The sequence below is a fragment of the Sciurus carolinensis genome, chromosome 4 (assembly GCF_902686445.1).
Source record: "Sciurus carolinensis chromosome 4, mSciCar1.2, whole genome shotgun sequence".
NCBI lineage: Eukaryota > Metazoa > Chordata > Mammalia > Rodentia > Sciuridae > Sciurus > Sciurus carolinensis.
In genome coordinates, this window is record NC_062216.1 from 97,346,936 (window position 1) to 97,368,830 (window position 21,895).

Sequence of the window (21,895 nt, forward strand, 5' to 3'; positions counted from 1 at the left end):
GGAGAATTCAGCCTCTCTTGAGAGATGGACTTTGGGCTCTTCTCTTTTTTTTTTTTTTTTTTTTTTTTTGGGGGGTGGGGAGCCTGTACGTTTATTTAACTTTTAGTAAAGTCACTAAGAAACATGTGGAAACCTCTTGCTTGTCAATGAGTCACCCAAGGCGGAGGCAGGCTGGGGGCCTAGGCGTGGAGACAGGCTGCAGTGCGCATGCTCACAAGAGGACGAAGCCAGAATTGCACCTTCATCTTGAGCGTCTACTCCTTGCAGAACCCCTGCTGCATGAAACTAGGCTCACGGGTGCTGGGATGCACATCCCCAGCCCACTGACAATTTGTTTTTTTATGAGTTAGTTGGCTCAGAGACATCATTGTGTTTGATAAATTCACAAATGTGGAGAAAGAAAATTCTGGAGAACTGGGCAGCGGGGTGGAATCTTCCTCTTTTCCCAATGTTCTGGAAAACTGATGTGGGGTAGAGGGAGGGCAAAAGGTTCCCTGGGACTTGGCATCTTGGGGGCCCCGTCCCTCATTTTCTAAAGACTTTTCCACACCAAGCTGAAGAAGTGGGGGAGGGAGAAAGATCTTGCCCACCTCAGAGAGTAATGGGAGATGGAAACTTACCACTGGACTACTAGTCTTGAAGAGGTGGACAATTCCCTGAGGCCATAGAATGCTCTAGAAGTACAGGGCCACCCCCACCCTCAGTAGAAACAGAGGGGCAGGCCTTGCTGAGGCTTCTCACCCTACAGCCACGTCTCTGCCCAGACTCTTGGGCAAGCCCAGGCATTGTCAGGTCTTGTGGGGAGTCTGGCTTTGCCAAACGCTTCAACTCGGCGTCGTGCTGCCCGTGGGTGCCTCGTCCTCGGAGCCTGGGCGTGCGGTGCCCACAGACTGGGTCAGTTTGCAGGTATGGGGGCCTCACTCTCTGCTGCTGGAAATGGCGACACCTCACTGGGTTTCTTTGCCTTTTTCTTCCTTTTCTTCTTTTTGGTCCCCGGTGATACTTGGTCCCCGCTGGCCTGTGTCTTTTCCTGGGTCTGGACTGCGGTCCCGCGGGCGGGGCTGGCGGCTGTGGCTGAACCAGCGCCTGCCCCCTGGTCGGCTTTCTTTCTCAGCTTCCTTTTCCTCTTCTTGGCCTCCTTCTCCAGCTTGACTGGAACGTGGATGGCTGACTCTTGGAGAACGTCAGAGGCCGACACGGCTGCCTCCTGGCACCACTGCCACTCCTCGTCACTGTCCTCACGTCATCCTCCGAGGCCACCTTGTGCTCCTTAGCTGTCCTTGGCTCCTTCACTACTTCTGAGATGGTGATGGAGCTGTCCAGCAGGGCTCCCAGCTTCTTGGCTATGTGGGCTCGGAACTCGGGGGTGGTCTGAAGCTCGTTGCCATCTTGTTCATGCTCATCCACTTTATGCCTAGCAGCTGGCGCACACATACAGTATCTGTTGATGAGTAAAGGAAACTTCTCTTCTCAATGCACAGTACCTGAGGCTCAGCTGGGAGGCTGGCAACTTGTTATTGGCAGCATGCTCCATGGACAGCCTCCAGGAACACAGCCCCCTACCGCCTCGTGGGTTCTCTGCTCCCCGCGGATGCTGCTCCAAGCCCCAGGCCGGCATTGCCGCCTCACGGCACCGCGCCAGCTCCTCCGCCTGGGCTCTTCTCTTAAAAGAAAACTGGCCATGGATAAGTATGGAACAGTATGTGAGGATGTCATCAGTTTGTTGATCACAAGATGGTTGGTGGTGATCTGGCAGTTCTTGGGATCCTGAGATTGATGATCGGTGTCTTCTCCATTGAAAAAGTACTCTAGATTCTAGGTTTCATATCTCCCTTTGCTCCATATACCCTAAGAATACATGTATTTGTGGGATAATTAATGTGTACAGAGAAATTTTCGTAAGTGAATGAATTTCCAGTGACTTAAAGATTGTGAATGAAAATATGTAGATTTTTCCAGAAATTTGGGAATGACAGGCCTGGGAGAAATGCTGGATTGGGGAAAGACAAGCCTGATAGAAAATTTGTTTGGAGAGTGAAGGTCTGAGGAATTTTATCACAAGGCTTTTAGATTAAAGTTACAGTCTCACTTTTCTTCCTTTTCTTTCCTCTCCACCTATCTTTTTTTATTTTTTTCTTTTCTATCCTGCATCACAACCATTGTGGAGAGGAACTTGGATGTCTTAACTGAATAAATGGATATGCAAGGGAAATCCTAGCTCCTGGAAAAAATGGCAAATGAGCCAGGTACAGTGGCACACACCTGTAAAACCAGCAACTTGGGAGGTGAAGTAGGAGGATTACAAATTCAAGGCTAGCCTCAGCAGTGAGACCTGATCTCAAAATAAAAATAAGAAAGGTTGGGGGTAGCTCAATGTAGAGCACTTCCAGGTTCAATCCCCAGTGCAGGGAAAAAAAAAAGAAAAGTCATAAATAGAAATAATATATTTGCTACCCATGTAATCCATAAAAGGTTAGTATTCAAAGCAAAACACATTTTTTAAGGCTGATGAATTATTAAGAAAAAAATTTTCTTGAAAATGGATTTACATTATAAACTGTCATCAATATTTTACAAATGTACTTTGTTGAAGTTACACACACACACACACACACACACACACACACACACAGTACATATTAGGTATCTATAATACATTAGGCAATATTAGACATTGCCCAAGGTGCTAGGGATACAAAGTTCTTGTACTCATGGATCTTATAGTTTCATTTTTTGGTACTGGGGGTTGAACCAAGGGATTCTTTGCCACTGAGCTACATCCCTAGTCCTTTTAATTTTTTTTTTTTTCCCTGAGACAGAGTGTCCCTAAATTGCTAAAGGTCTCACTTAGATGCTACGGATGATCTCAAACTTGCAAATCCTCCTGTCTGATCCTCCTGAGTGGCTGGGATTACCCGAATGTGCCACCATGCCCAGCTAGTATAGTTTATTTTACTTGAGTCCCCTAGAAGCCAACCATTAGAATGATCCCAGGCATTCTCCCTATCCCTTTCCCCAACTGACTTGAGCTGAGGCAATCCAATATGGAGTTTGCAGTCTTAACAGATATGCATCAAAGTGGAGATCACAAATAGTCAATTAACATAGGAAAAGATTCCGTCACTGATTATCAGGGAATGTAAATCAAAGCAGAAATTCAATACAATTTTAAGTCTATCATTCCACAAAAATTTTAAATTTGGACAATGTCAGATTTGGAGGAACATTTGAAGTAACAGGAACTCTAATACTACAGAGAATGAAAGCTGGGATTGTAAATTGCTAAATCAATATTGAAGGACATATTGATGATATATAGTAAATTTGAATATGAAATATTCTATTTAGGCTTTTCATATTTAGGTATATTATGTTTGTAAGGAATCCCACGGAAACCACACCAGACACGGGAAATCACATAAGGGAGTTTATTAAGCAAACAGAGTGTCTCCCTGCAGGGTAAGAGAGAAAATGAGAGGAAAAGAAAGGGAAAGAGAAAGGGCCTGCGCTAGAGAGAGTGTGAAAGCCAGGAGGATAGAGAAAGTGAGGAGAAGAGACAGAAGAAGAATGAGAAAAGATGGCGGGGTAGCTACAGTAAACAGTTGAATTCTGCTGGGCTAACAGGGGACCAATATCGGAGAAAGATACTTGCAAGCTGACTGATGAACCAATAGCTAGCTAGGATGTTCACAGATTGACAAGTGGTTCGGAGGCAGGGAAAATGTCTGCAACAGAAAGGGTGGGGGAGCAGCTTTATACATTACAATGTTGATCCAAAATAAAAAGCTGTGGTGGAATAAGTATAATATAGTACCCTTGATAGCAAAGTAAAAATCCATGCAAACCATTCTGTAGGCTGCTTAAGAACTCATATGTATTTTGTAAAATTATATAAATATACAATGAAATGATAGACTATCAAATTCAGGTAGGGGTTAATTTAGGAGGGAAAGGTGTGGAGCCATGTAAATTGATTTCAAATTCATTGGCAGTCATTTAGTTCTTTACCTAGATATTCCTGTGGTATTCCTGGGCTTGATGAGTTAGTTTTTACTTTTTTTTTTTTTTTTTTTTTTCTGTGCTAGGGATCAAACCCAGGGTTTTTGGCATGATAGGAAAGAATTCCATCACTGAGCTATACACCCCCCCCACCAGCCCTTTTTACATATTTTGTATATCTTTGTTTGTTTTGGTACTGGGGATTGAACTCAGTGGCACTTTATCACTAAGCTACATCCCCAACCCAACTTTTTTTTTAATTTTGAGACAGGGTCATAATAAGTTGCTGAGGCTAGACTCCAACAGGCAATCATTCTGCCTTAGTCTCCCAAATTTCTGGGATTACAAACATGTGCCACTACCCCTGATTATGAATGCATGTCTTAAATACAGATATATGCCACATAAAATGACATTTTGGTCAACACAGGGCTGCACATACATGTGGGTCCCATGAGATTATAATGAAGCTAAAAGTTCCTATTGCCTAGTGACATACTAATATGTTAGCACAAGACATCGATCATCTGTTTATGTGTTTATGAAAATTCTGGTAGAAACAAAATATACTGAGCTGCTAGTTTTATAATTATGTAAAGTACATTAATACTCAATAATGATAATAAATTACTAATAAGCAATTGTTATTCATGTATTTATTATACTTAAAAAAAAAAAACCTACATTGTTCGCCTTGGCTGCAAATTTACAATCCTCTTAACCTCTGTAGTTGCTGGGATTACAGACATGTATCATTATACCTGGATTATTATAACTTTTGGGTGTGCTCCTTCCTTCTACTTATTTATTTAAAAAATTTTTTTTTTAAGATTCAAAGAGTAAGGGCTGGGGAGATAGCTCAGCTGGTAAAGTGCTTGCCTTGCAAGCACAAGGCCCTGAGTTTGATCCCCGGTACCGCAAAAAAAAAAAAAAAAAAGATTCAAAGAGTAGAAACAGGCCCAAACTAGTCAATATCAGCAGGAGGTTATCTCAGAAGAGCATGATTGGAATGTTATTGCAACTAGAAAGCAGAGATTTTACTAATGAATGATATTTCATTCTCTCAACAAAAGGAATGTTTTTAACAATCTGATCTGTGAAATATCTACCAAAGGGAAGTTGACAAGCAAGAAATTTTCATTTAATCTGGAAAGTATGCAGGGTAGAGGACTCAATTCCTGTTTGACTTGATCGAGCACTGTGTATGTTGGGGACGGGGTATAGATCAGCGCTTGCCTGGCACATACAAAACTCTGAGTTCATTTTCCAGAACCAGGTGTGCAACGTGTTTTCAGAATGACATCTGGCATGCTCATTGGTTTTATCTTTACTGTAAAACAACAAATATAAAAGTAGAAATCTCCACATAGAGGTATGATATGCATCATAAGGGAGAGAAATATGCATATTTTATTTACCTTTGTACATAGCATCAAGATTGACACATAATAAATACTAATTCTCCAATGGAAAAAAGAATAAATTAATATCTTGAGTGTACAGTTTAATCAACTTTTAATTTATTCAATATTTTTGTTATTTATTTATTCATGTAGTCATTTGTGAAACTTGGGATTTAACCCAGGCATGCTCTGTCACCAAATTATATCCCCAGCCCTTTTTATTTTTTTACCTTGAGACAGGATCTCTCTAAGTTACTTTAGAGCCTTGATAAGTTGCTGAGGCTGGCCTTGAACTTGCAATCCTCCTGCCTCAGTCTCCTGAGTTGCTGGGATTACAGGCAATGCCACTGTGTCCAGCCCCTTTTAATTTTTTTATTTCATTATTTTTATTTTTAGCTCTATTTTTTTATTTAGAATCTAGAGACAATATCCGGATTGACCTCAAACCGTTGCCAAAAACTCTGTCCTTGTCCCGATGCCAATCCAATAAAGAGGACACAGTTTTGAGAAAAAGGAAAAAGGTTTATTGCTTTGCTAGCAAAGGAGAAGCACAGGGGAATCCTGTATCAGAGGCTATGATTCTACCATCAGGGGGAGCAGGGGGCTTTTAAAGAGGTGGTTCAAAGGCTGTATACATTCCATGTGTTCTCTGTCGGAGTTGTAATTCACTTGTTAATTTGGGAGACAGTCATTTCTGAGATCTTCTGGTGCCATCCCGAAATTGTGGATGACTTTGTTCCTATGGTAGGCGTGTACTCAAGGACAGATAACCCTGCTTAAAATGGGGAAGAAAGATAATCCCGTTTCCCCTGAGATTAGGGAGGAGCAAGGAGAGAGGAAGAGAAACACGTCCATTTTAAAAATAAGTGTCAGCCGGGGAACGGTGGCGCATGCCTGTAATCCTAGCTGCTCAGGAGGCTGAGGTAGGAGAATCTTGAGTTCAAAGGCAGCCTCAGTAAAAGCAAGACACAAAGCAATACAGTGAGACCCTGTCTCTAAATCAAATACACAATAGGACTGGGGATGTGGTTCAGTAGCTGAGTGCCCCTGAATTCAATCCCTGTTATCCCCCCAAAATTAAAAATAAGTTGTAATGGCAGAGCAGCAAGGTCTATGTTCAAATCATAAAATGGACCACTGTTATGCAGCTACACTGGGAAGACAAAGGGACCCATGTTCTTCGCCCTGTCTTTGAGGAACTGACAATAACTTTGAGGTTTTATAAAAATGGTAAGCGTTAGGGAGTTTCGAGAACCAAAGGCTTTTCACAGTCCAAAGCAAGTGATCTTGATTGGGTGTGATCTGTCCATCATTATCTCAGGATTGGTCAGGCAAGGGCCTTGTCCTGGATAAGAAAATTGCTGTTACCTCCGGTAGCTCTGACTTCTCACCAGCTGTTTCTGGGAACAGGCCTTGTTCCTGGAATCCAAGGTGACTCAGAGTCAAGGACAGAGATATGGAAGAGAGGCAGGGATTCCAAGTCTTTCATACTTCTTCAGACATTTGGACATTTGCAGGCAAAAGAAGTCTAGGGCTGGGGAGATAGCTCAGTCAGTAGAGTGCTTGCCTTCCAAGCACAAGGCCCTGGGTCCGATCTCCAGTACCACACACACTAAAAAAAGAAGTCTAAGTCCTTGTTAGAATACCAGTCTAAATTTGTTCTCTCCCTAAAACTACTAAAACCACAGTAGTGGGAATAAATAAAAGAGACATGAGCAGGTGTGGTGGTGCACACCTATAATCCCAACAGCTAGGGAGGCTGAGGCAGGAGGATTGCAAGTTCAAAGCCAGCCTCAGCAATCCAGCAAAACCCTGTCTCAAAATAAAACATAAAAAGGGCTGGGGATGTCGCTCAATGGTTAAGCGCCCCAGGGTTCAATCCCTGGTACCAAAAATAGGGGAAAGGGGCAGCGGGGTGCAGATGTACCTCATTAATAGAGCACCTGCCTAGAACAAAAAATGAAAAACTCCACTATGACTAAAACGAAGAATAACAATAAAAACTAAGCATAGTTTATTAGAAATATGCCAAACAAGGGAGAAAATGACCAAATGAAATTGCTCAAGTGGAGTAACTTTGGCGTTTGAATTTTTTTTTTAATTTTTAAATTTTTAAAAATTCACTACCCTGTAATACATGTCCATGGTTTTATCTGTGTGCTGTTTTACGATGTATGTTCTATTTATTTATTTTTTTTGTTTGTTTATTTTTTACGCGGTGCTGAGGACCGAGCCCTGTGCCTCACACATGCAAGGCAAGTGCTCTACCTCTGAGCCACAACCACCGCCCTGGCATTTGAACTTTATAAAGGTTTTCATGGGAATAGTCAAAGGATAGATTTAGGGTGGGGTTAGCAGGAGTGGGGGAAGGGCAGGAAGGAAGGGGGGGTTCGGTTGGTAAAAATTGGTTAGAATTTACAGATTTGAGCCTGTGACTGCATTGGTAGGCTAGGCAGGGCTGTTTGTGAAACTCCGTGTGGTCTTATGTTTCCTGAACACAAGAGTGCAAGCACAGCTTTTGCCAAAATAGTTAACCTGTTTTGCACATGTGGTTTCCTTAGCTTTCCATTCCTCAGTCGTGAGAAAGGTAAGAGAAGATATGGATCCTTAAAACAAGAACAGGATATTATTTTTAAGGGAAAAAAAAAAAAAGAAGACATAAGCTAAATACATGTTAAAGAGTTTTTTGTTATTATTATTGTTTTTTAATGGTGCTGAGGGTTGAACCCAGGGCCTCACTAGATATGCAGCCCAAAGACATGACAAAAAAATTCTTTTTTTTTTTTGGTATTGGAGATTGAACCCAGGGACACTTTACCACTGAGCAACTTGCCCAGGACACCACCCCCACTTTTTAAATTTTGAGACAGCATCTCACTAAATTGCTGAAGCTGGTTTTGAACTTGGAATCCTCCTGCCTCAACCTCCCAAGTTGCTGGGATTACAGGCGTGTGCCATCGCAACCGGCAAAAAATGAAATTGAACAAAATGTTGAAAGATAAAAATTTAAAAGTACAGGGGCTAAGGGTGAGATTCAGCGGTAAAGCGCTTATCTAGCATGCCCAAAGCCCTGGGTTCAATCCCCAGCACTGAGAAAAAAATAAATTTCAGGTGCATCAAAAAGAGAAAAAGAGAAAAAATAGTAGAAAGAAAAAGAAGTTTATGAAGTTCAGCCACCAATTAATGGATATGCAGGAAGAGAATAACAGGGGAAGAAACCCACGTGAAATGATTAAAGAAAAATTCCCCCAACTGAAGAATATAAACTGCCAAATTGAAAGAGCAAATCACAATAAAGTAAAATTGTCCTCCACCAAAGCATATGTTTGTGAAATTGAAAGCATCTAGGACAAAGAGGAGATTCTCTGACTTTCAGAAAGAAAGGTCTGAGAGGAAGGGAGGAGCAAAAAACAAAAAGGAGGAACAGAAATTACAATTGCTTTGTATTTCTCAACAACACAGGAAGCTGGAAGACATTATGGCAATGCTTTTAAAATACCAAAGGAAAACATTCCAGCAGAGAACTCTCTGTTCAGCCAATTGCCAAACAAATGTTGCAGAGTTGGGATGTTGTTCAGTTGTTTAGCACTGGCTTAGTATGCACAAGCATGGGTGTGATCCCCAACATGGCAAAATAAATAAAGAAAACACAAGTGTTGCCAGAGGTGGTGGCACATGGCGATAACCCAGTTACTAAGAAAGCTGAGGCAGGGGGATTGAAGTCCCAGGCCAGCCTGCGCAACAACCCTGCCTCAAAGAAACACAAAAAGTAAATATAAGTGTTGGTATAGACAAAGACTTGCAAAGAGTTAAAAAAAATTTTTTTTTTTTAAATTTCCATTTACTTTTCCTAAAGAAACTACTCTCAAAGAATATGTACTACCAAAATGAGTGCAACTCAAAAAAGAAGAGAACTGGGCCTGGTATAGCACACCTTTAAACCCAGGGACTTAGGAGCCAGGCGAAGGGTTCACAAGTTTGAGGCCAGCGTGGGCAATTTAGTGATGCTGTTTCAAAATTTTAAAAGGCTGTGGAAAAAAAGGTGGGGATGCTGTAGACGTGGCTTGGTGGTGGTATACCCCCAGGTTCAATCCTCAGTGCCACAAAATTAAGATAAAAAGAGGAGAGTATAAACTTAGGAAACAAGAGTGAAGAAATAGAACTCAAAATCCAAATGTATTGGAGCTGGGTCTGGTGGCACATGCTGGTAATCATAGAGACTCAGAAGGACGGCAAATTCGAGACCAGTCTCAGCAACTTAGTGAAGCCCTGTCTCAAAATAAAAAAATTTAAAAGGACTGAGGATGTAGCTCAGTGGTAAAGTGCCTCCTGGGTTCAATCTTCAGTACCAAAAAGAAAAAGATGGATGTACTCTTATGGGCCAGGTTGTGTGAGCAATGACCAAACAGATTCCATTTTACCCAGAGACTCCATGCATGTAAGAAATGCTTCTCCCATGGAAAAACCCCTGCTTCTGTACCTACCAACAGTTGCTTAGCACAGTCTATTGGCAACACAAAATGGCAAAATTGTTCCTTCTATTCTTATTCTTGTACTTGTGCAATGTGCCCTAAACACATAAAATGTTAATGTTTGTCTAGAAATTAGTAACCATTCTTTAACTTGTACTCAACTAGGGTCATTTTGACCCACTTCCCCTTCTGCTTATGATTTTAGATCTCAGGATGTTTGTTTGTAGTTTTGAATCATAGCAGTAGTCACTTATGATTAATGTACTGACATGCTTTACTTGTGATTTTGCACTATACATGATTTGTTCTAATCCCTGGAAGGGTCAAGGAGTGCAAACTTGCAGTTTGCCCTCGTCCCACCAGCTGGTACCGTGCCAGCTGGTGAATAAAGATGGTTCCATCTCCTGCTTTAAGATTGATTCAGTGATTTATTGCAATCTCGCTGTAAAAGTACCGTGATCTCCTCTCCAATATGCCTACTGCCATTTTGGAGCTGAGCTCAGAATCTTGACTGAGTTTGACTTATTTGTATTCCTTGCCCCACTCACTTGTGATGCTGTGCTTTGATCTACTCCTGAGACCTTGGCATAGTTCGGTTACTTACAAATAGAAAAGCTTGGGATTAGGGATGTAGCTCAGTGGTAGAGCACTAGGTGTAGCATCCCTTGAGGCCCTGGATTTGATCACAGCATGACAAAGGAGGAGGAAGAGAGGAGGAAGGGAAAGAGGAGGAGCAGAAAAGGAAGAAGAAGAGAAGGAGGAAGAAAAAAAGAGGGAGGAGGGGGAGGAGAAGGAGAAAAGGAGAAAGAGGAAGAAGCTTAAGGGGGAGGTGGCAGGGGAAGGAAGGAAGGAAATAGAAAATACAGAACAAGCTGGGTGTGCTGGTAATCCCAGCTACTTGGGAAGGCTGAGGCAGGAGGATTGTAAGTTTGAGGTCATTTTGGGTGATTTAGTGAGACCTTATTTCAAAATAACAAATAAAAAGGGTTGAGGATGGTAGCTCAGTGGTAGAGGGCCTCTGGCTTCCATCCTTAGTATTGCAAAATAAATAAAACTTCACTCAGAACTTTAAGACCAGCCTAAGTCCTTAAGACTCCACTATGTGACTTAGAAAAACTAAAAATTGCTAAAGGAAGATTTCTGATTATTTTTCAGATCAGGAATGTTAATCCAGAAATTACAAGTATCTATTGTGTTTTGAACAAATATCCTTGCTGCCAAAAGCTCGGTCCTTATCCCTGATGCCAATACAATAACGAGGACATGGTTTTGAGAAGAAGGAAAAAGAAGTTTTTTTGCTTTGCTAGCAAAGGAGAAACACGGGTACTCCTGTCCCAGAGACTGTGATTCTGCCCGTCAGGAGGAACAAGGGAGTTTTAAAAGAGCTCTTTTCTACCTTCCAGGTGCGCCCTGACGGGGGGGGGGGGGGGGGGGGGGGGGGTGTCCCAGGGCCCCTGATGGTGGGTTAACATTCACTTGTTAATTTGGGAGATATTCACTTCCTAGATCCTGTGGCAGGTAAGTCAAGGTAATCCTGTTCCCCACCCCCAGGTTAGGGAGCAGGAGAGGGAGAAGAGGAAAAAGAAAACTTGCCCTTTGAAAAATGAGCCTCAGAGCTATATTCAAAAAGTGAAGTGGACCACTGTTACAGAATTATCCAATACTTAAAGATGAAAATTGATCCCTTTTAGTCACTTAACATACCTATTGCCTTTCCATTCTATTTGGAAGTCTTCAAACCTTAATAGTGTTTATGGGTAGATCCCTTTAGGTATGACTTGGTGAAGGAATAAGTGAAAAGCAAAAGCTTTTATCATTGTTGAAGTTATCTTTTTTGTTTGTTTGTTTGTTTTTGCAGTGCTGAGGATCGAACCCAGGGCCTTGTGCTTGCAAGGCAAGCACTCTACTGACTGAGCTATCTCCCCAGCCCTGAAGTTATCTTTAATCAAAAATCAAACATAATTTGTTCGAACTTGGCATTTATGCTATTTCCATGTATGTTTCTACAAGTGGATAACATCATATGGAAAGGGTTTTGTGTGTTGCTTTGGTAACGTGGTCCACTTCACCTTTTGAATATAACTCTGAGGCTTATTTTTAAGAGAGACATGTTTTCCTTTTCCTCTTCTCCCTCTCCCGCTGCCTGACCTGGGAGGGGGAACAGGATTACCTTCATTTACCTGCCAGAGGATCTAGGAAGTGAATATCTCCCAAATTAACAAGTGAATGTTAATCCACCATCAGGGGCCCTGGGACCCCCTGTCAGGGCACACCTGGAATGTAGCCTTTGAAGAGCTCCTTTAAAATCCCCTTCTTCCTCATGGACAGAATAACAGCCTTTGGGACAGGAGTCCCCTCTGTTTCTCCTTTGCTAGAAAAGCAATAAGCCTTCTCTTTCCTTTTTTCTCAAAACCCTGTTCTCATTATTGAATTGGCATCAGGTACAAGGACTGAACTTTCGGTTACACTTTCAAGGTCAGGGCATAGAAGATGACTTTTGAGTTTGACATGAAAATCAAAGCAGAAAGTTCAAGTGGTAGTTTTTAGGTAACTTTCTTTTGAAATTTATAGGCAAGACAGTATTCAACAGGGCTTCTGTTGCACCTCACCTTTGGAGTTAGAAAGACCTTGGTTCAACATACAAAAGTATGTTGCCTAGTGTCAGGACAATTACTTTACCATTCTATGTCTTATTATATTCATGTACAGTATCACTGAGATTAAGTGAGTTAAAGAATGTAAAACTCTTAATCCTAGATCTCAATCAATGTTAGCTAGCGTGACTTTCAATAGTGCCCTAGAACTATTCTAAAAATATTCAAGATAGACTCTGTTTGTTCCTTGGAATTGAACCCAGGGCCTCATGTACACTAGGCAAGTGCTATACTACTGAACTTCATCCCCAGCCCCTAAAGGGAGACTCTCTAAAATGGTTTCCAAGGCCCTTCTTAATCTGGCTCATGCTCACTTCCCCGTTTCAGCAAACGGTAGATAGTTTCCTTTATACACAGTAATTGTCACAGGAGAGTAGGGAGCTAAAGTTCCTAATCTCGGTTCTTATGTTCTGATGAAAGAAAATCTAGACACCAAAAGCCATTCAAGAGAACTTATAAATGAAAATAGCTGGTCATGGTGGCACATGCCTGTAATCCCAGCAGCTCAGGAAGCTGAGGCAGGTTCAAAGTCAGCCTCAGCAATTCAGCAAGGCCCTAAGCAACTTAGAGAGACCTGTAAAGATGGGGATGGTCAAGTACTCCTGGGTTGAGTCCCCCATTGCCACAACCAGTGTTGCCAAACTCTTGGTTCTGGGGAGAGGTGAAGGGGGATTGGAAAATAAAGATTCACAAACATAGATTTTGAAGATTAAGATGGGATCAAGTGGAGCTCTGCCCTCTGATGGAGATGTAGATCTAAAGAGTTTTGCCAGTAATCTTTATTTATATATGCCTCATTATCAGGTTAAAGACTATGCAAGCATTATTCTTTGTATTCAGGAAAGTTACAGAAACTAGGACTTCAGTTTAGCTTTTCCACAGTTGCAATCCACAGTTGCAGAGTGCAATGTTAGGAGCTTTGTGTAGCTCTCAGCAAAGTCCATTGTTTAAAGTTACTATAAAGCCAGCAGGCTCAGGAGAAGCAGAGCTGGTGAAACATTGTGGTTGTCTAGAATTCCTCTATTCTCAGGAAGTATGTGCCTGAGATCAAGGTCAGAGCTGATAGGACTCTTGCACAGAGCCTCCTCATGCAGGGCATTGCCACAGCAGCTAAGCATCCTGTGCCTTTGTATAGAAACACTCCCAGGCAGCAGGCAAGCCACAGCCATGAGGTCGTCAGAAATCCCCAATCTCAGTCATTGCTCTCCCATCCTCTGTCACCACTCTCCACACCCCATACATAGTGAATGTAGAGAAAGTCTGAAACAGCATGGGGGCGGGGGCGGGGGGGCGCACAGGCAGGCTCATCTCTGAGCTGAGAACCTCAAAGGAAATAGTCTTGCTTCCAAATGTATTACTGTGTGATGTCTGTCTTGAGAACTAGGGACCACCTTCAACAGGCTTCACCAATCAAGTGTTCAACTCCTTCTCCTTCACAGGTGCTCGGTGGAGTCTTCTCCAGAAAAGTCATGGTGGCCATCCTGTTCAGAGGGGCTTCATTTACAGGTACCTCCTATGTTAATGTGGGCATTGGGGTCAATGGTTGGTTGGAATTTACCTTAGTGCACCTGCACTACTAAAGAAACCTCTCTTCTGGGATATATGGAGGCACCTAAGTGTTCAAAGCCTAGCTACACAATGAATGACCTCAGTGGACCCTGTCAAGGGTTAGTCCCATTGATCCTTTTTTCTTGATGTATTTCTTTAACTGGCTTCCTTTGTTTCTATCTGTTCATTTGCAAGATTTGTGCACTTGGTGTTTTTCTACAGGTTATCTCATTAGCCATTTGCCTTAAAAGTAATTGAAAGAAAACCTGTGACCTTGCCATACATTTCTCTGCTCATTCCTAACCGCTTCCTGACATTGTGTTCCTTGGGTCTGTCTTGTTCATGTCTTCACTTCCTCTCTTCCCACGAATGTCCTCTTCTTGGATTCTGTCCATTCTTCAAGCCTCAGCCCTGATGGTACCTCTTCTTTGAAGTCTCTTAGTTGGATGGCTTGCTCCTTGTGTGTGCTCGTCACAGCTCCTGCTCATACCCTTCCGTAACTTTGTATTCGTTTTTGACTTTTTTTTTTTTTGGACTGGGGATTGAACCCAGGGTACTTAGTCACTGAGCCATATCCCAGCCCTTTTCATTTTTTAAATTTAAAGACAGGGTCTCACTGAGTTGCTTAGGGGCTTAAATTGCTGAGCATGGGTTTACAGGTGTGTGCTGACGTGGTCAGCCATATCTTTGTATTTGTGACTTGTTTCGTTTGAATATTGTGAGCTCCTCTGAGAGCAGAGATTATGTATTTTTCATATTTTGAATCCCCAAAACTCCTGTAGTGATTTGTACGTGGCAGATATTCAATGAGTATTTGATAAATGAATAATGAATGAATAAAAAATGCTCAGACAAACTACTTCCAGATCCTAATCCTTTGTTTTGCAGGGCCTAGGATCTTACGTTTATTTGAACATTCAGGAGCAAGCAAACTCATGGGAACTGGATCATACTAAATAGACTCTGAATGTCGCCTGTAAACCAGATGCAGTTTATTGAATAATAATGTAACTTCTATCCATGCGTTCCTCCCCTTAGTTGAGTTTTTAGTCTTAATCAATACAATTAATGAAGAGCTTGGTGCTGTCTGGTTATGAACCTGAGTTCACCAAGAGCAAATCTGTTTTTTTGCTTTCCCCCCCCTGTACTAGGGATTGAACCCAGGGGTGCTCTACCTCTGAGCTATATCCCCAGTCTTTTTTATTTCCTATTTTGAGACAGAGTCTTACAATCCTTATTTTGAGGTCTTGAACTTTGTAATTTTCCTGCCTCAGCCTTTTAAATTACTTGGTTGACAGGCACATGCTACCATGCCTTGCACAAGGTCATCTCTTGAGAAGGGTTTAAGTAGGCTATTGAGATGACCCTAAAAGACCAGGAAGTCAATACTTTAATTTGCAATTGCAATGAACTCAGAATGCTTAATTTTGCATGAAGAGTATATTTTCTCCTAGCAATAAGCTACCTAAGAAGCCAAATCACAAAGACCCACTCATTTATAAGGCAAAAACAACACTGACAGCAAGAAGAAATACTGTTGAGATCTTGTGATGCTATGTTTTCCCCACAGGTTGACCTAACTATGAAATCAAAAGTCAGAATCAGAATAAAGGAAGCTAGTCCAGCATGGTGGCACATGCCTGTCAACCCAGTGACTCAGAAGGTTGAGGCAGGAGGATCACAAGTTCAAAGCCAGTCTCAGCAACTTAGTGAGGCTCTAACCAACTTAGCAAGACCCTGTCTCAAAATAAAAAAATAAAAAGGACTGGGGATGTGGCTCAATGGTTAGGAGCCCTGAGTTCAGTCTTCAATACCAAAAAAAAAAAAAAAAAAAAAAAAACTAAAGGAAGCTAGATGACCAAATATTTAATGGTATCAGGCTGAAAGAGTTTTTTTTTTTTTTTTTTTTTTTTAAGTACAACTTGGTGCTTGAAGTTTGTGATATAAAACTACTCCTTACAGAAAGAGTCTTAAAGAAAACTTGTAAACTTTTCGTATATGTGTTTTTTTTATTTTTTGTGGTGGTAGGAATTGAACCCAAGGGTGCTCTGAGCTACATTTCAGCCCTTTTAATTTTTATTTTGAGACAGGGTCTTGCTAAGTTGCCCAGGCTGGCCTTGAATTTATGATCCTCCTGCCTCAGGCTTCCAAGTCACTGGACTATTGGTGTGTACCACTGTTCCCAGCAATTTTATCTTTTATAATGCTTACCTGGCTGACCTACCACTATGAGATTGACTTTTCTGTGGTTGAACTAATCTCATCCTGGGTCAGCAAACTTTTTGTAAAGAGTCAGATAATGAATATTATTGGCTCTGTGTGCCACACACTATTGTAAGTATTCTACTCTAGCACAACAGTGGCCATAAATAATACATAAATAAATGAGCATGACCATGTTCAAATAAGACTCTTTATTTATTTTTATTTATTTGTTTTTTATTTTCTTATTTTTTCGTACCTGGAAATGAATCAAGAGGCACATCCTAAACCTCTTTAATTTGAGACTGGGTCTTGCTCAGTTTTCCAAGCTGGCCTTGAACTTGTGATCCTCTTGCCCAGCCTTCCTAGTAGTCGGGATATAAGCATGTAACACTGTGTCAGACTTGTTTCCAGTGTTTGGATATTTTATCATGATTAAGCCTTCAATGAGCAATTCTTTATGTGGACACATTTTCTTTCTTTCTTTTTTTTTTTTTTTTTTTTTTGTGGTACTGGGGATCGAACTCAGAGCCTTGTGCTTGCAAGGCAAGCACTCTACCAGCTGAGCTATCTCCCCAGCCCTCTTTTTTCTTTTTATTTTAAGTATAATCAGTCTTCTGTATCAGGTACCCCCAGATTCAAGCAACCCCAGATCAAAATATATTTGGGGAAAATTTTTTGAACATGTACAGACACTTTTCTTTGTCATTATTCCCTAAAAAAATATGGTAAAACAACTACTTACATAGCATTTACATAATAATAGGAATTACAAGTAATGTGGAAATGATTGAAAATATTGTGTGCAGGCGGGTATACATAAGCTATATGCACACACTGTGCCATTTTATATAAAGGACTTGAACTTCCAAGGAGTGTGGTATCCATGGGCTTCTAGAACCAATCCCCCACAAATACAGAGGGACCGATGTGTCTAGAAGTTGAATTGCTTGGCCGTGTGATGTGTTTCATTTAATAAGAAACCACCAATTTGTTTTCAAAATATTCATACTGCTTACTATATCATAGATATGTATGTATAGTAAAAAACAGTACATACAGGTTTGTTTATTTGTTTATTTTAGTTTTTTAGTTGTCCATGGACCTTTATTTTATTTATTTATATGTGGTGCTGAGAATCGAACCCAATGCCTCACACATACTAGGCAAGCGCTGTACCACTGAGCTACAACCCCAGCCCCATACATATAGGTTTTGTTACTATCCACAGTTTGAGGAATCCATTGGGGGTCTTGGAAGGTATCCTTTACAAGGAGGACTGTAGTATTTTATTGAAGTTTTGTTCTGTATTTCTTCTGTGACTGAATGATATTAAGCATCATTTCATGTTGTTTTTTGACATTTGTGTAAAACAAATGACAAAGTGTGTGCTATGGTTTGGATGTGGTTTGAGTATGTCCAAGGGTTCGTGTGCACAGGTTGCCACCTGTGCTAGAGTAGAATACTTACAGCAGGTCCCCACTTGAGTGGTGGGACCTAGAGGAAGATGATTAAGTTTCTGGGGGTAGTGCCCTTGAAAAACATGAATGAACTTCTTGAAAGACCAGAGTTAGTTCCTCTAAGAGTAAGTTATAAAAAGAGTGATCCTGCCTTCTGAATCCTTCTGACTGCCTCTCTATTCTGTTTTCAGTCTTCCGCCAGTTGTGGCATATAATGAGGAACTTCACAATCTATAGCATTAACTCTCATTTTCAAGGCAAAAATGAACCCTTTATACTGATTTGTAATAACTTTATATGTATGTATCTTGCTTCCCCCAAATTCCAAGCTCTGTGAGGTCAGGTTTTATATCATTTATATCACCGTATAGTATGGCACACATAAAGTATGTGACACTGCAGTGTGAAACCTGGATTAACACAGGAATAATTAAGACTGAAAAATAATAGACTAGCTGGTGGGTAAGAGTGTAAAAGTTGACAAGTCAGACAATTTGGGAAAAGATGCCAGAAGAGGTAAATGCGGTAACCTGATAGAACTAAACTTTTTGACAAAACTAATTCTCTTGCTCACATAAATTTCTTTCATATTTTATTTGGATAGTTCTGCCCTTTATTTGGCATTAATTCAGTGTATTAGAAATAGAAATTATGGTCTTCTTGTGAGGTTTTAGTAGAGTGAGATAGGTGAAGTTGTAAGAATAGTTATATGTGGGCTGGGCTTGTGTCTCAGTGGTAGAGCACTCGCCTAACATGCGTGAGACCCTGGATTCGGTTCTCAGCACCACTTAAAAATAAAATAAAGGTATTGTGTCCACCTTCAACTAAAACAAAACAACAAAAAGAATAGTCATATAAAAAGAGCTCCTAACCAGGCACAGTGGCACACACTTACAATCCCAGAGACTCAGGAGGTTGATGCAGAAGGATCACAAGTTTCAGGCTATTTCCAGCAACTTAGGGAGACCCTGTCCCAAAAGAAAAAATTAAAAGGAATGTGGATGTTGCTCAATGGTAAAGTTTCCCTGGGTTCAATCCTCAGTAGAAGGAAAAAAAAATTTTTTTAAAGCTCCAAACAGTTGTGGCAGATTGGCACATGCCTATATAATGCTATTTGGAAGGCAATGGCAGGAGGATCACATATTTGAGGACAGTCTGGGCAATTGAAAAGAACCTCTGAAAAAAAGGTAGGGGAAAGAGTAGCCAGTGGTAAGAATGCTTGCTTAGCATGTGTGAGGCCCCAGGGTCAGTCCCCATTATAGGAAAGAAAGCAAAAGGGACCCCTAACATACCAATTTAATAAATCTCTAGGGAGGATCAGAAGACTGAGGACTCAGGTGGCAGATTTATTTAAATGGCTACTTCTGAACTTATTGGACCAAAGCAACCATAATTATATTCTTACTTTAGCAGAGTCCCTAAAGGTACATAAATTCCCACACCAAATCTAGGACATCCTAAGGGTAATCAAAATTACAAGGTGTTTTCCTTTTTCCCCAGGAGATTTAAAAAATATTTCTGCATGTCATGAAATTAAAAAACAGCAGAGTCTAAATCTAGACTTGTCATTATGTGAGATAATACATTTCCTCATGATGATAAAAGGGAGGGAGAGAGGGAGGGAGGACAATATTGAGGAAAACACCCTCCAATTATTATGCTATTGAACACTTCTGGCACCAGATGTGGTGGTGTGGGGGATGGTTTCCCCACACAACAATCAACCTATTCTGCAGTGGACACCAGTTGGTGTCCTCTTATCCAAATCAATACTGGCACTGTGTACCTGGAGACAATATCAGATCCCACAGATTGAGGGCTCAGTCCCCAAGACTGACTCCCCCAACTTCCACTGCCAATCAAAGCTCAGGTTATTTTGCCTGTGTTTCTGATCCACAGGCTAAAAATGGGGTTCCCATAACCCCCTCCTCAGATTCCATTAATTTGCTATAGCAGCTCACAGAGCTCCAGGAAACACTTTACTTATATTTACTCATTTATTTTATAGGGTACAGAGGGTAAGACCTGTGGGAAGGGATGCAAAGCTCCCATGTCCTCCCTGGATGCACCACCCCCCAGGAACCCCTACTTGTTCAGCTATCTGCAAAATAATTTTAATGATTAATTCAATCAGTGGCCACTAGTGATCACCAGCCTTCAGCCCTTCTCTTGGGACACTGGAGAGCAGAGCTGAAAGATCCCAACCCTATGATCCTGCCTGTCTTTCTTACAACCAGTCCTCATTCTGAAGCTACCTAGGGGCTGCTGGCCATCAGCCCATTCATTATACAAAAGGATATTTATCATTTTGAAGATTGCAAGGGTTTTAGGAATTGTATGTCAGGAAGCGCATCTATGGTGATATTGTAAAATACGTATATGTATAGATAGAAAGAAAAGAGTAAAAAACAAGTAAGTCTAAAAATAAAAAGTCACACTCAGCGACCTGACAGCTATGAAGGAAGGAGGTGTATAGTCAACATTTCCTTGAGAGTTCCCAATTAGTGGCTAATTACACAAGCTGCTTTGGGGATGTAAAGATATATAGAAGTTGCTAGCTCAATTCCTTGATTTTTTTTTTAAGGTGGAGCTTCATAAAGGTTAAATTACTTGTTACAGTTAATTCAAAACCATCATTTAGATCTTCTGACTCATAAACTAGTGGTACTTAATTTACAATATGCCACATGATCGGTCCCAGCTTCTCCTCTCATTCACTTAGCTCAACAGAAAAGTGAGAGCACAAACTCAGGTAGGTGAACAATAGTTAGTTAGATCTTAATTTTTCTAGATTAGATTATCTCTCTGTGAATTCCTGAGGATGTAATTCAAGTTTTTCAGGAGAACTGAAGTCAAAATTTCAGGTCTTTCTTTAGCTCCTATCCATTCCACACTTCACCAGTTTCCTTCTGGGTTCTGGTCTCCCAAGTTTTGAAGAATAAAATCCATGGACAATCACAGAAGGGAAGAGTAAACGGAGCAGAATTTATTTAAGTGAGAAGAGAAAAGATAGAACCCCCACAATGCAGGAGGTGACCTGAAAGCTTAGAAGTTTATATACGTTTCTGGTCAGAGCATGGAGGAAAATATATGTATAATAAGTACTGATAAAATATCAAGGCTATGGCCTTTCTATGACTTCCATCGGGGTTCACCCCCACCTTCCTTCCTGTAACTTCCTTCCTGTAACATCTGGGTTGACCCCCCACCTTCTGTTTTCCACCTCTGGGACAAAGGAGTTGGCTAAAGAGGTCCTGTAGGTGAACCTCTAGGTCTTCTGCATTTGAAATAGGCCTTGGTGGTGCTCATTGTTCCCTTTATTAGTTAGCTTCCTGGTGTGGTTGAATGGGACCCATTATCCTAACTGCCTGGTCTCCTTTTACTGTCTGTTCTACTCTATCCTTATTCAGTATGATCAGGGTTCCCTAGGAAGAAGGTAAATCATGTATGGGTTGCTCTGATAAATAAATCCTGTCTACATCCTGCTAAATAATGAATGGGTGCAGCAAATAATGTCTTAAAGAAAAGATGGATTTATCTTAATTTAGCATGACTTTTCCCACTTGGGCATACTATTCATTGTAGCAGTCAGACAACAACCTAAAATAAGGAGGATGATTTTGCTCATACCAGAGTATCTCAGCAGAGTGGTCTTGAAACAGAGCAATTTCGGGAGTTTTTTGTTTGTTTGTTTTTCATTTTTCCTTCTTCTTTAACAAAATTATTTCCTCCGATTCCCTTGGTGAGATTTTTTTCTTCCTTCCTTCCTCCCTCCCTTCCTTCCTTCCTTCCTTCCTTCCTCCCTCTCTCTCTCTGTCTTCCTTCCTTTCTCTCTCTCTCTCTCTCTCTCTCTCTCTCTCTCTCTCTCTCTCTCTCTGTATCTGTCTCTCTCTGTCTTCCTTCCTTCCTTCCTTCCTTTTTCTTTCTAACTGGGGTTTGAACTCAGGGGTACTCTACAGCTGAGCTACATCCCCAGTCCTCTTTATGTTTCATTTTGAGACACAGTCTCACTAAGTTGCTTAGAGTCTTGCTAAGTTGCCCAGGCTGGCCTAGAACTTGTAATACTCCTGCCTCACCTCTTCTGCCACTGTGCCCAAATGGGATGATGTTTTTCTTAAAGTTCTTTCTTTCTCTTCGCCTCTCAACCTCCTCCCTCT

At 41.2% G+C, this 21,895-nt stretch overlaps 1 protein-coding gene across 1 annotated transcript in view; it reads right to left on the bottom strand.

The window, feature by feature from the left end:
• Nucleotides 1–895: 895 nt before the first annotated feature.
• LOC124982847 (protein CUSTOS-like) overlaps nucleotides 896–21,895 on the bottom strand; it is a 42,194-nt gene continuing 21,194 nt past the window's right edge. The window contains 3 exon segments of the mRNA XM_047549749.1: nucleotides 896–1,242; nucleotides 1,245–1,414; nucleotides 1,485–1,663. Of these exon segments, the coding sequence (XP_047405705.1) occupies nucleotides 896–1,242; nucleotides 1,245–1,414; nucleotides 1,485–1,663 (696 nt within the window).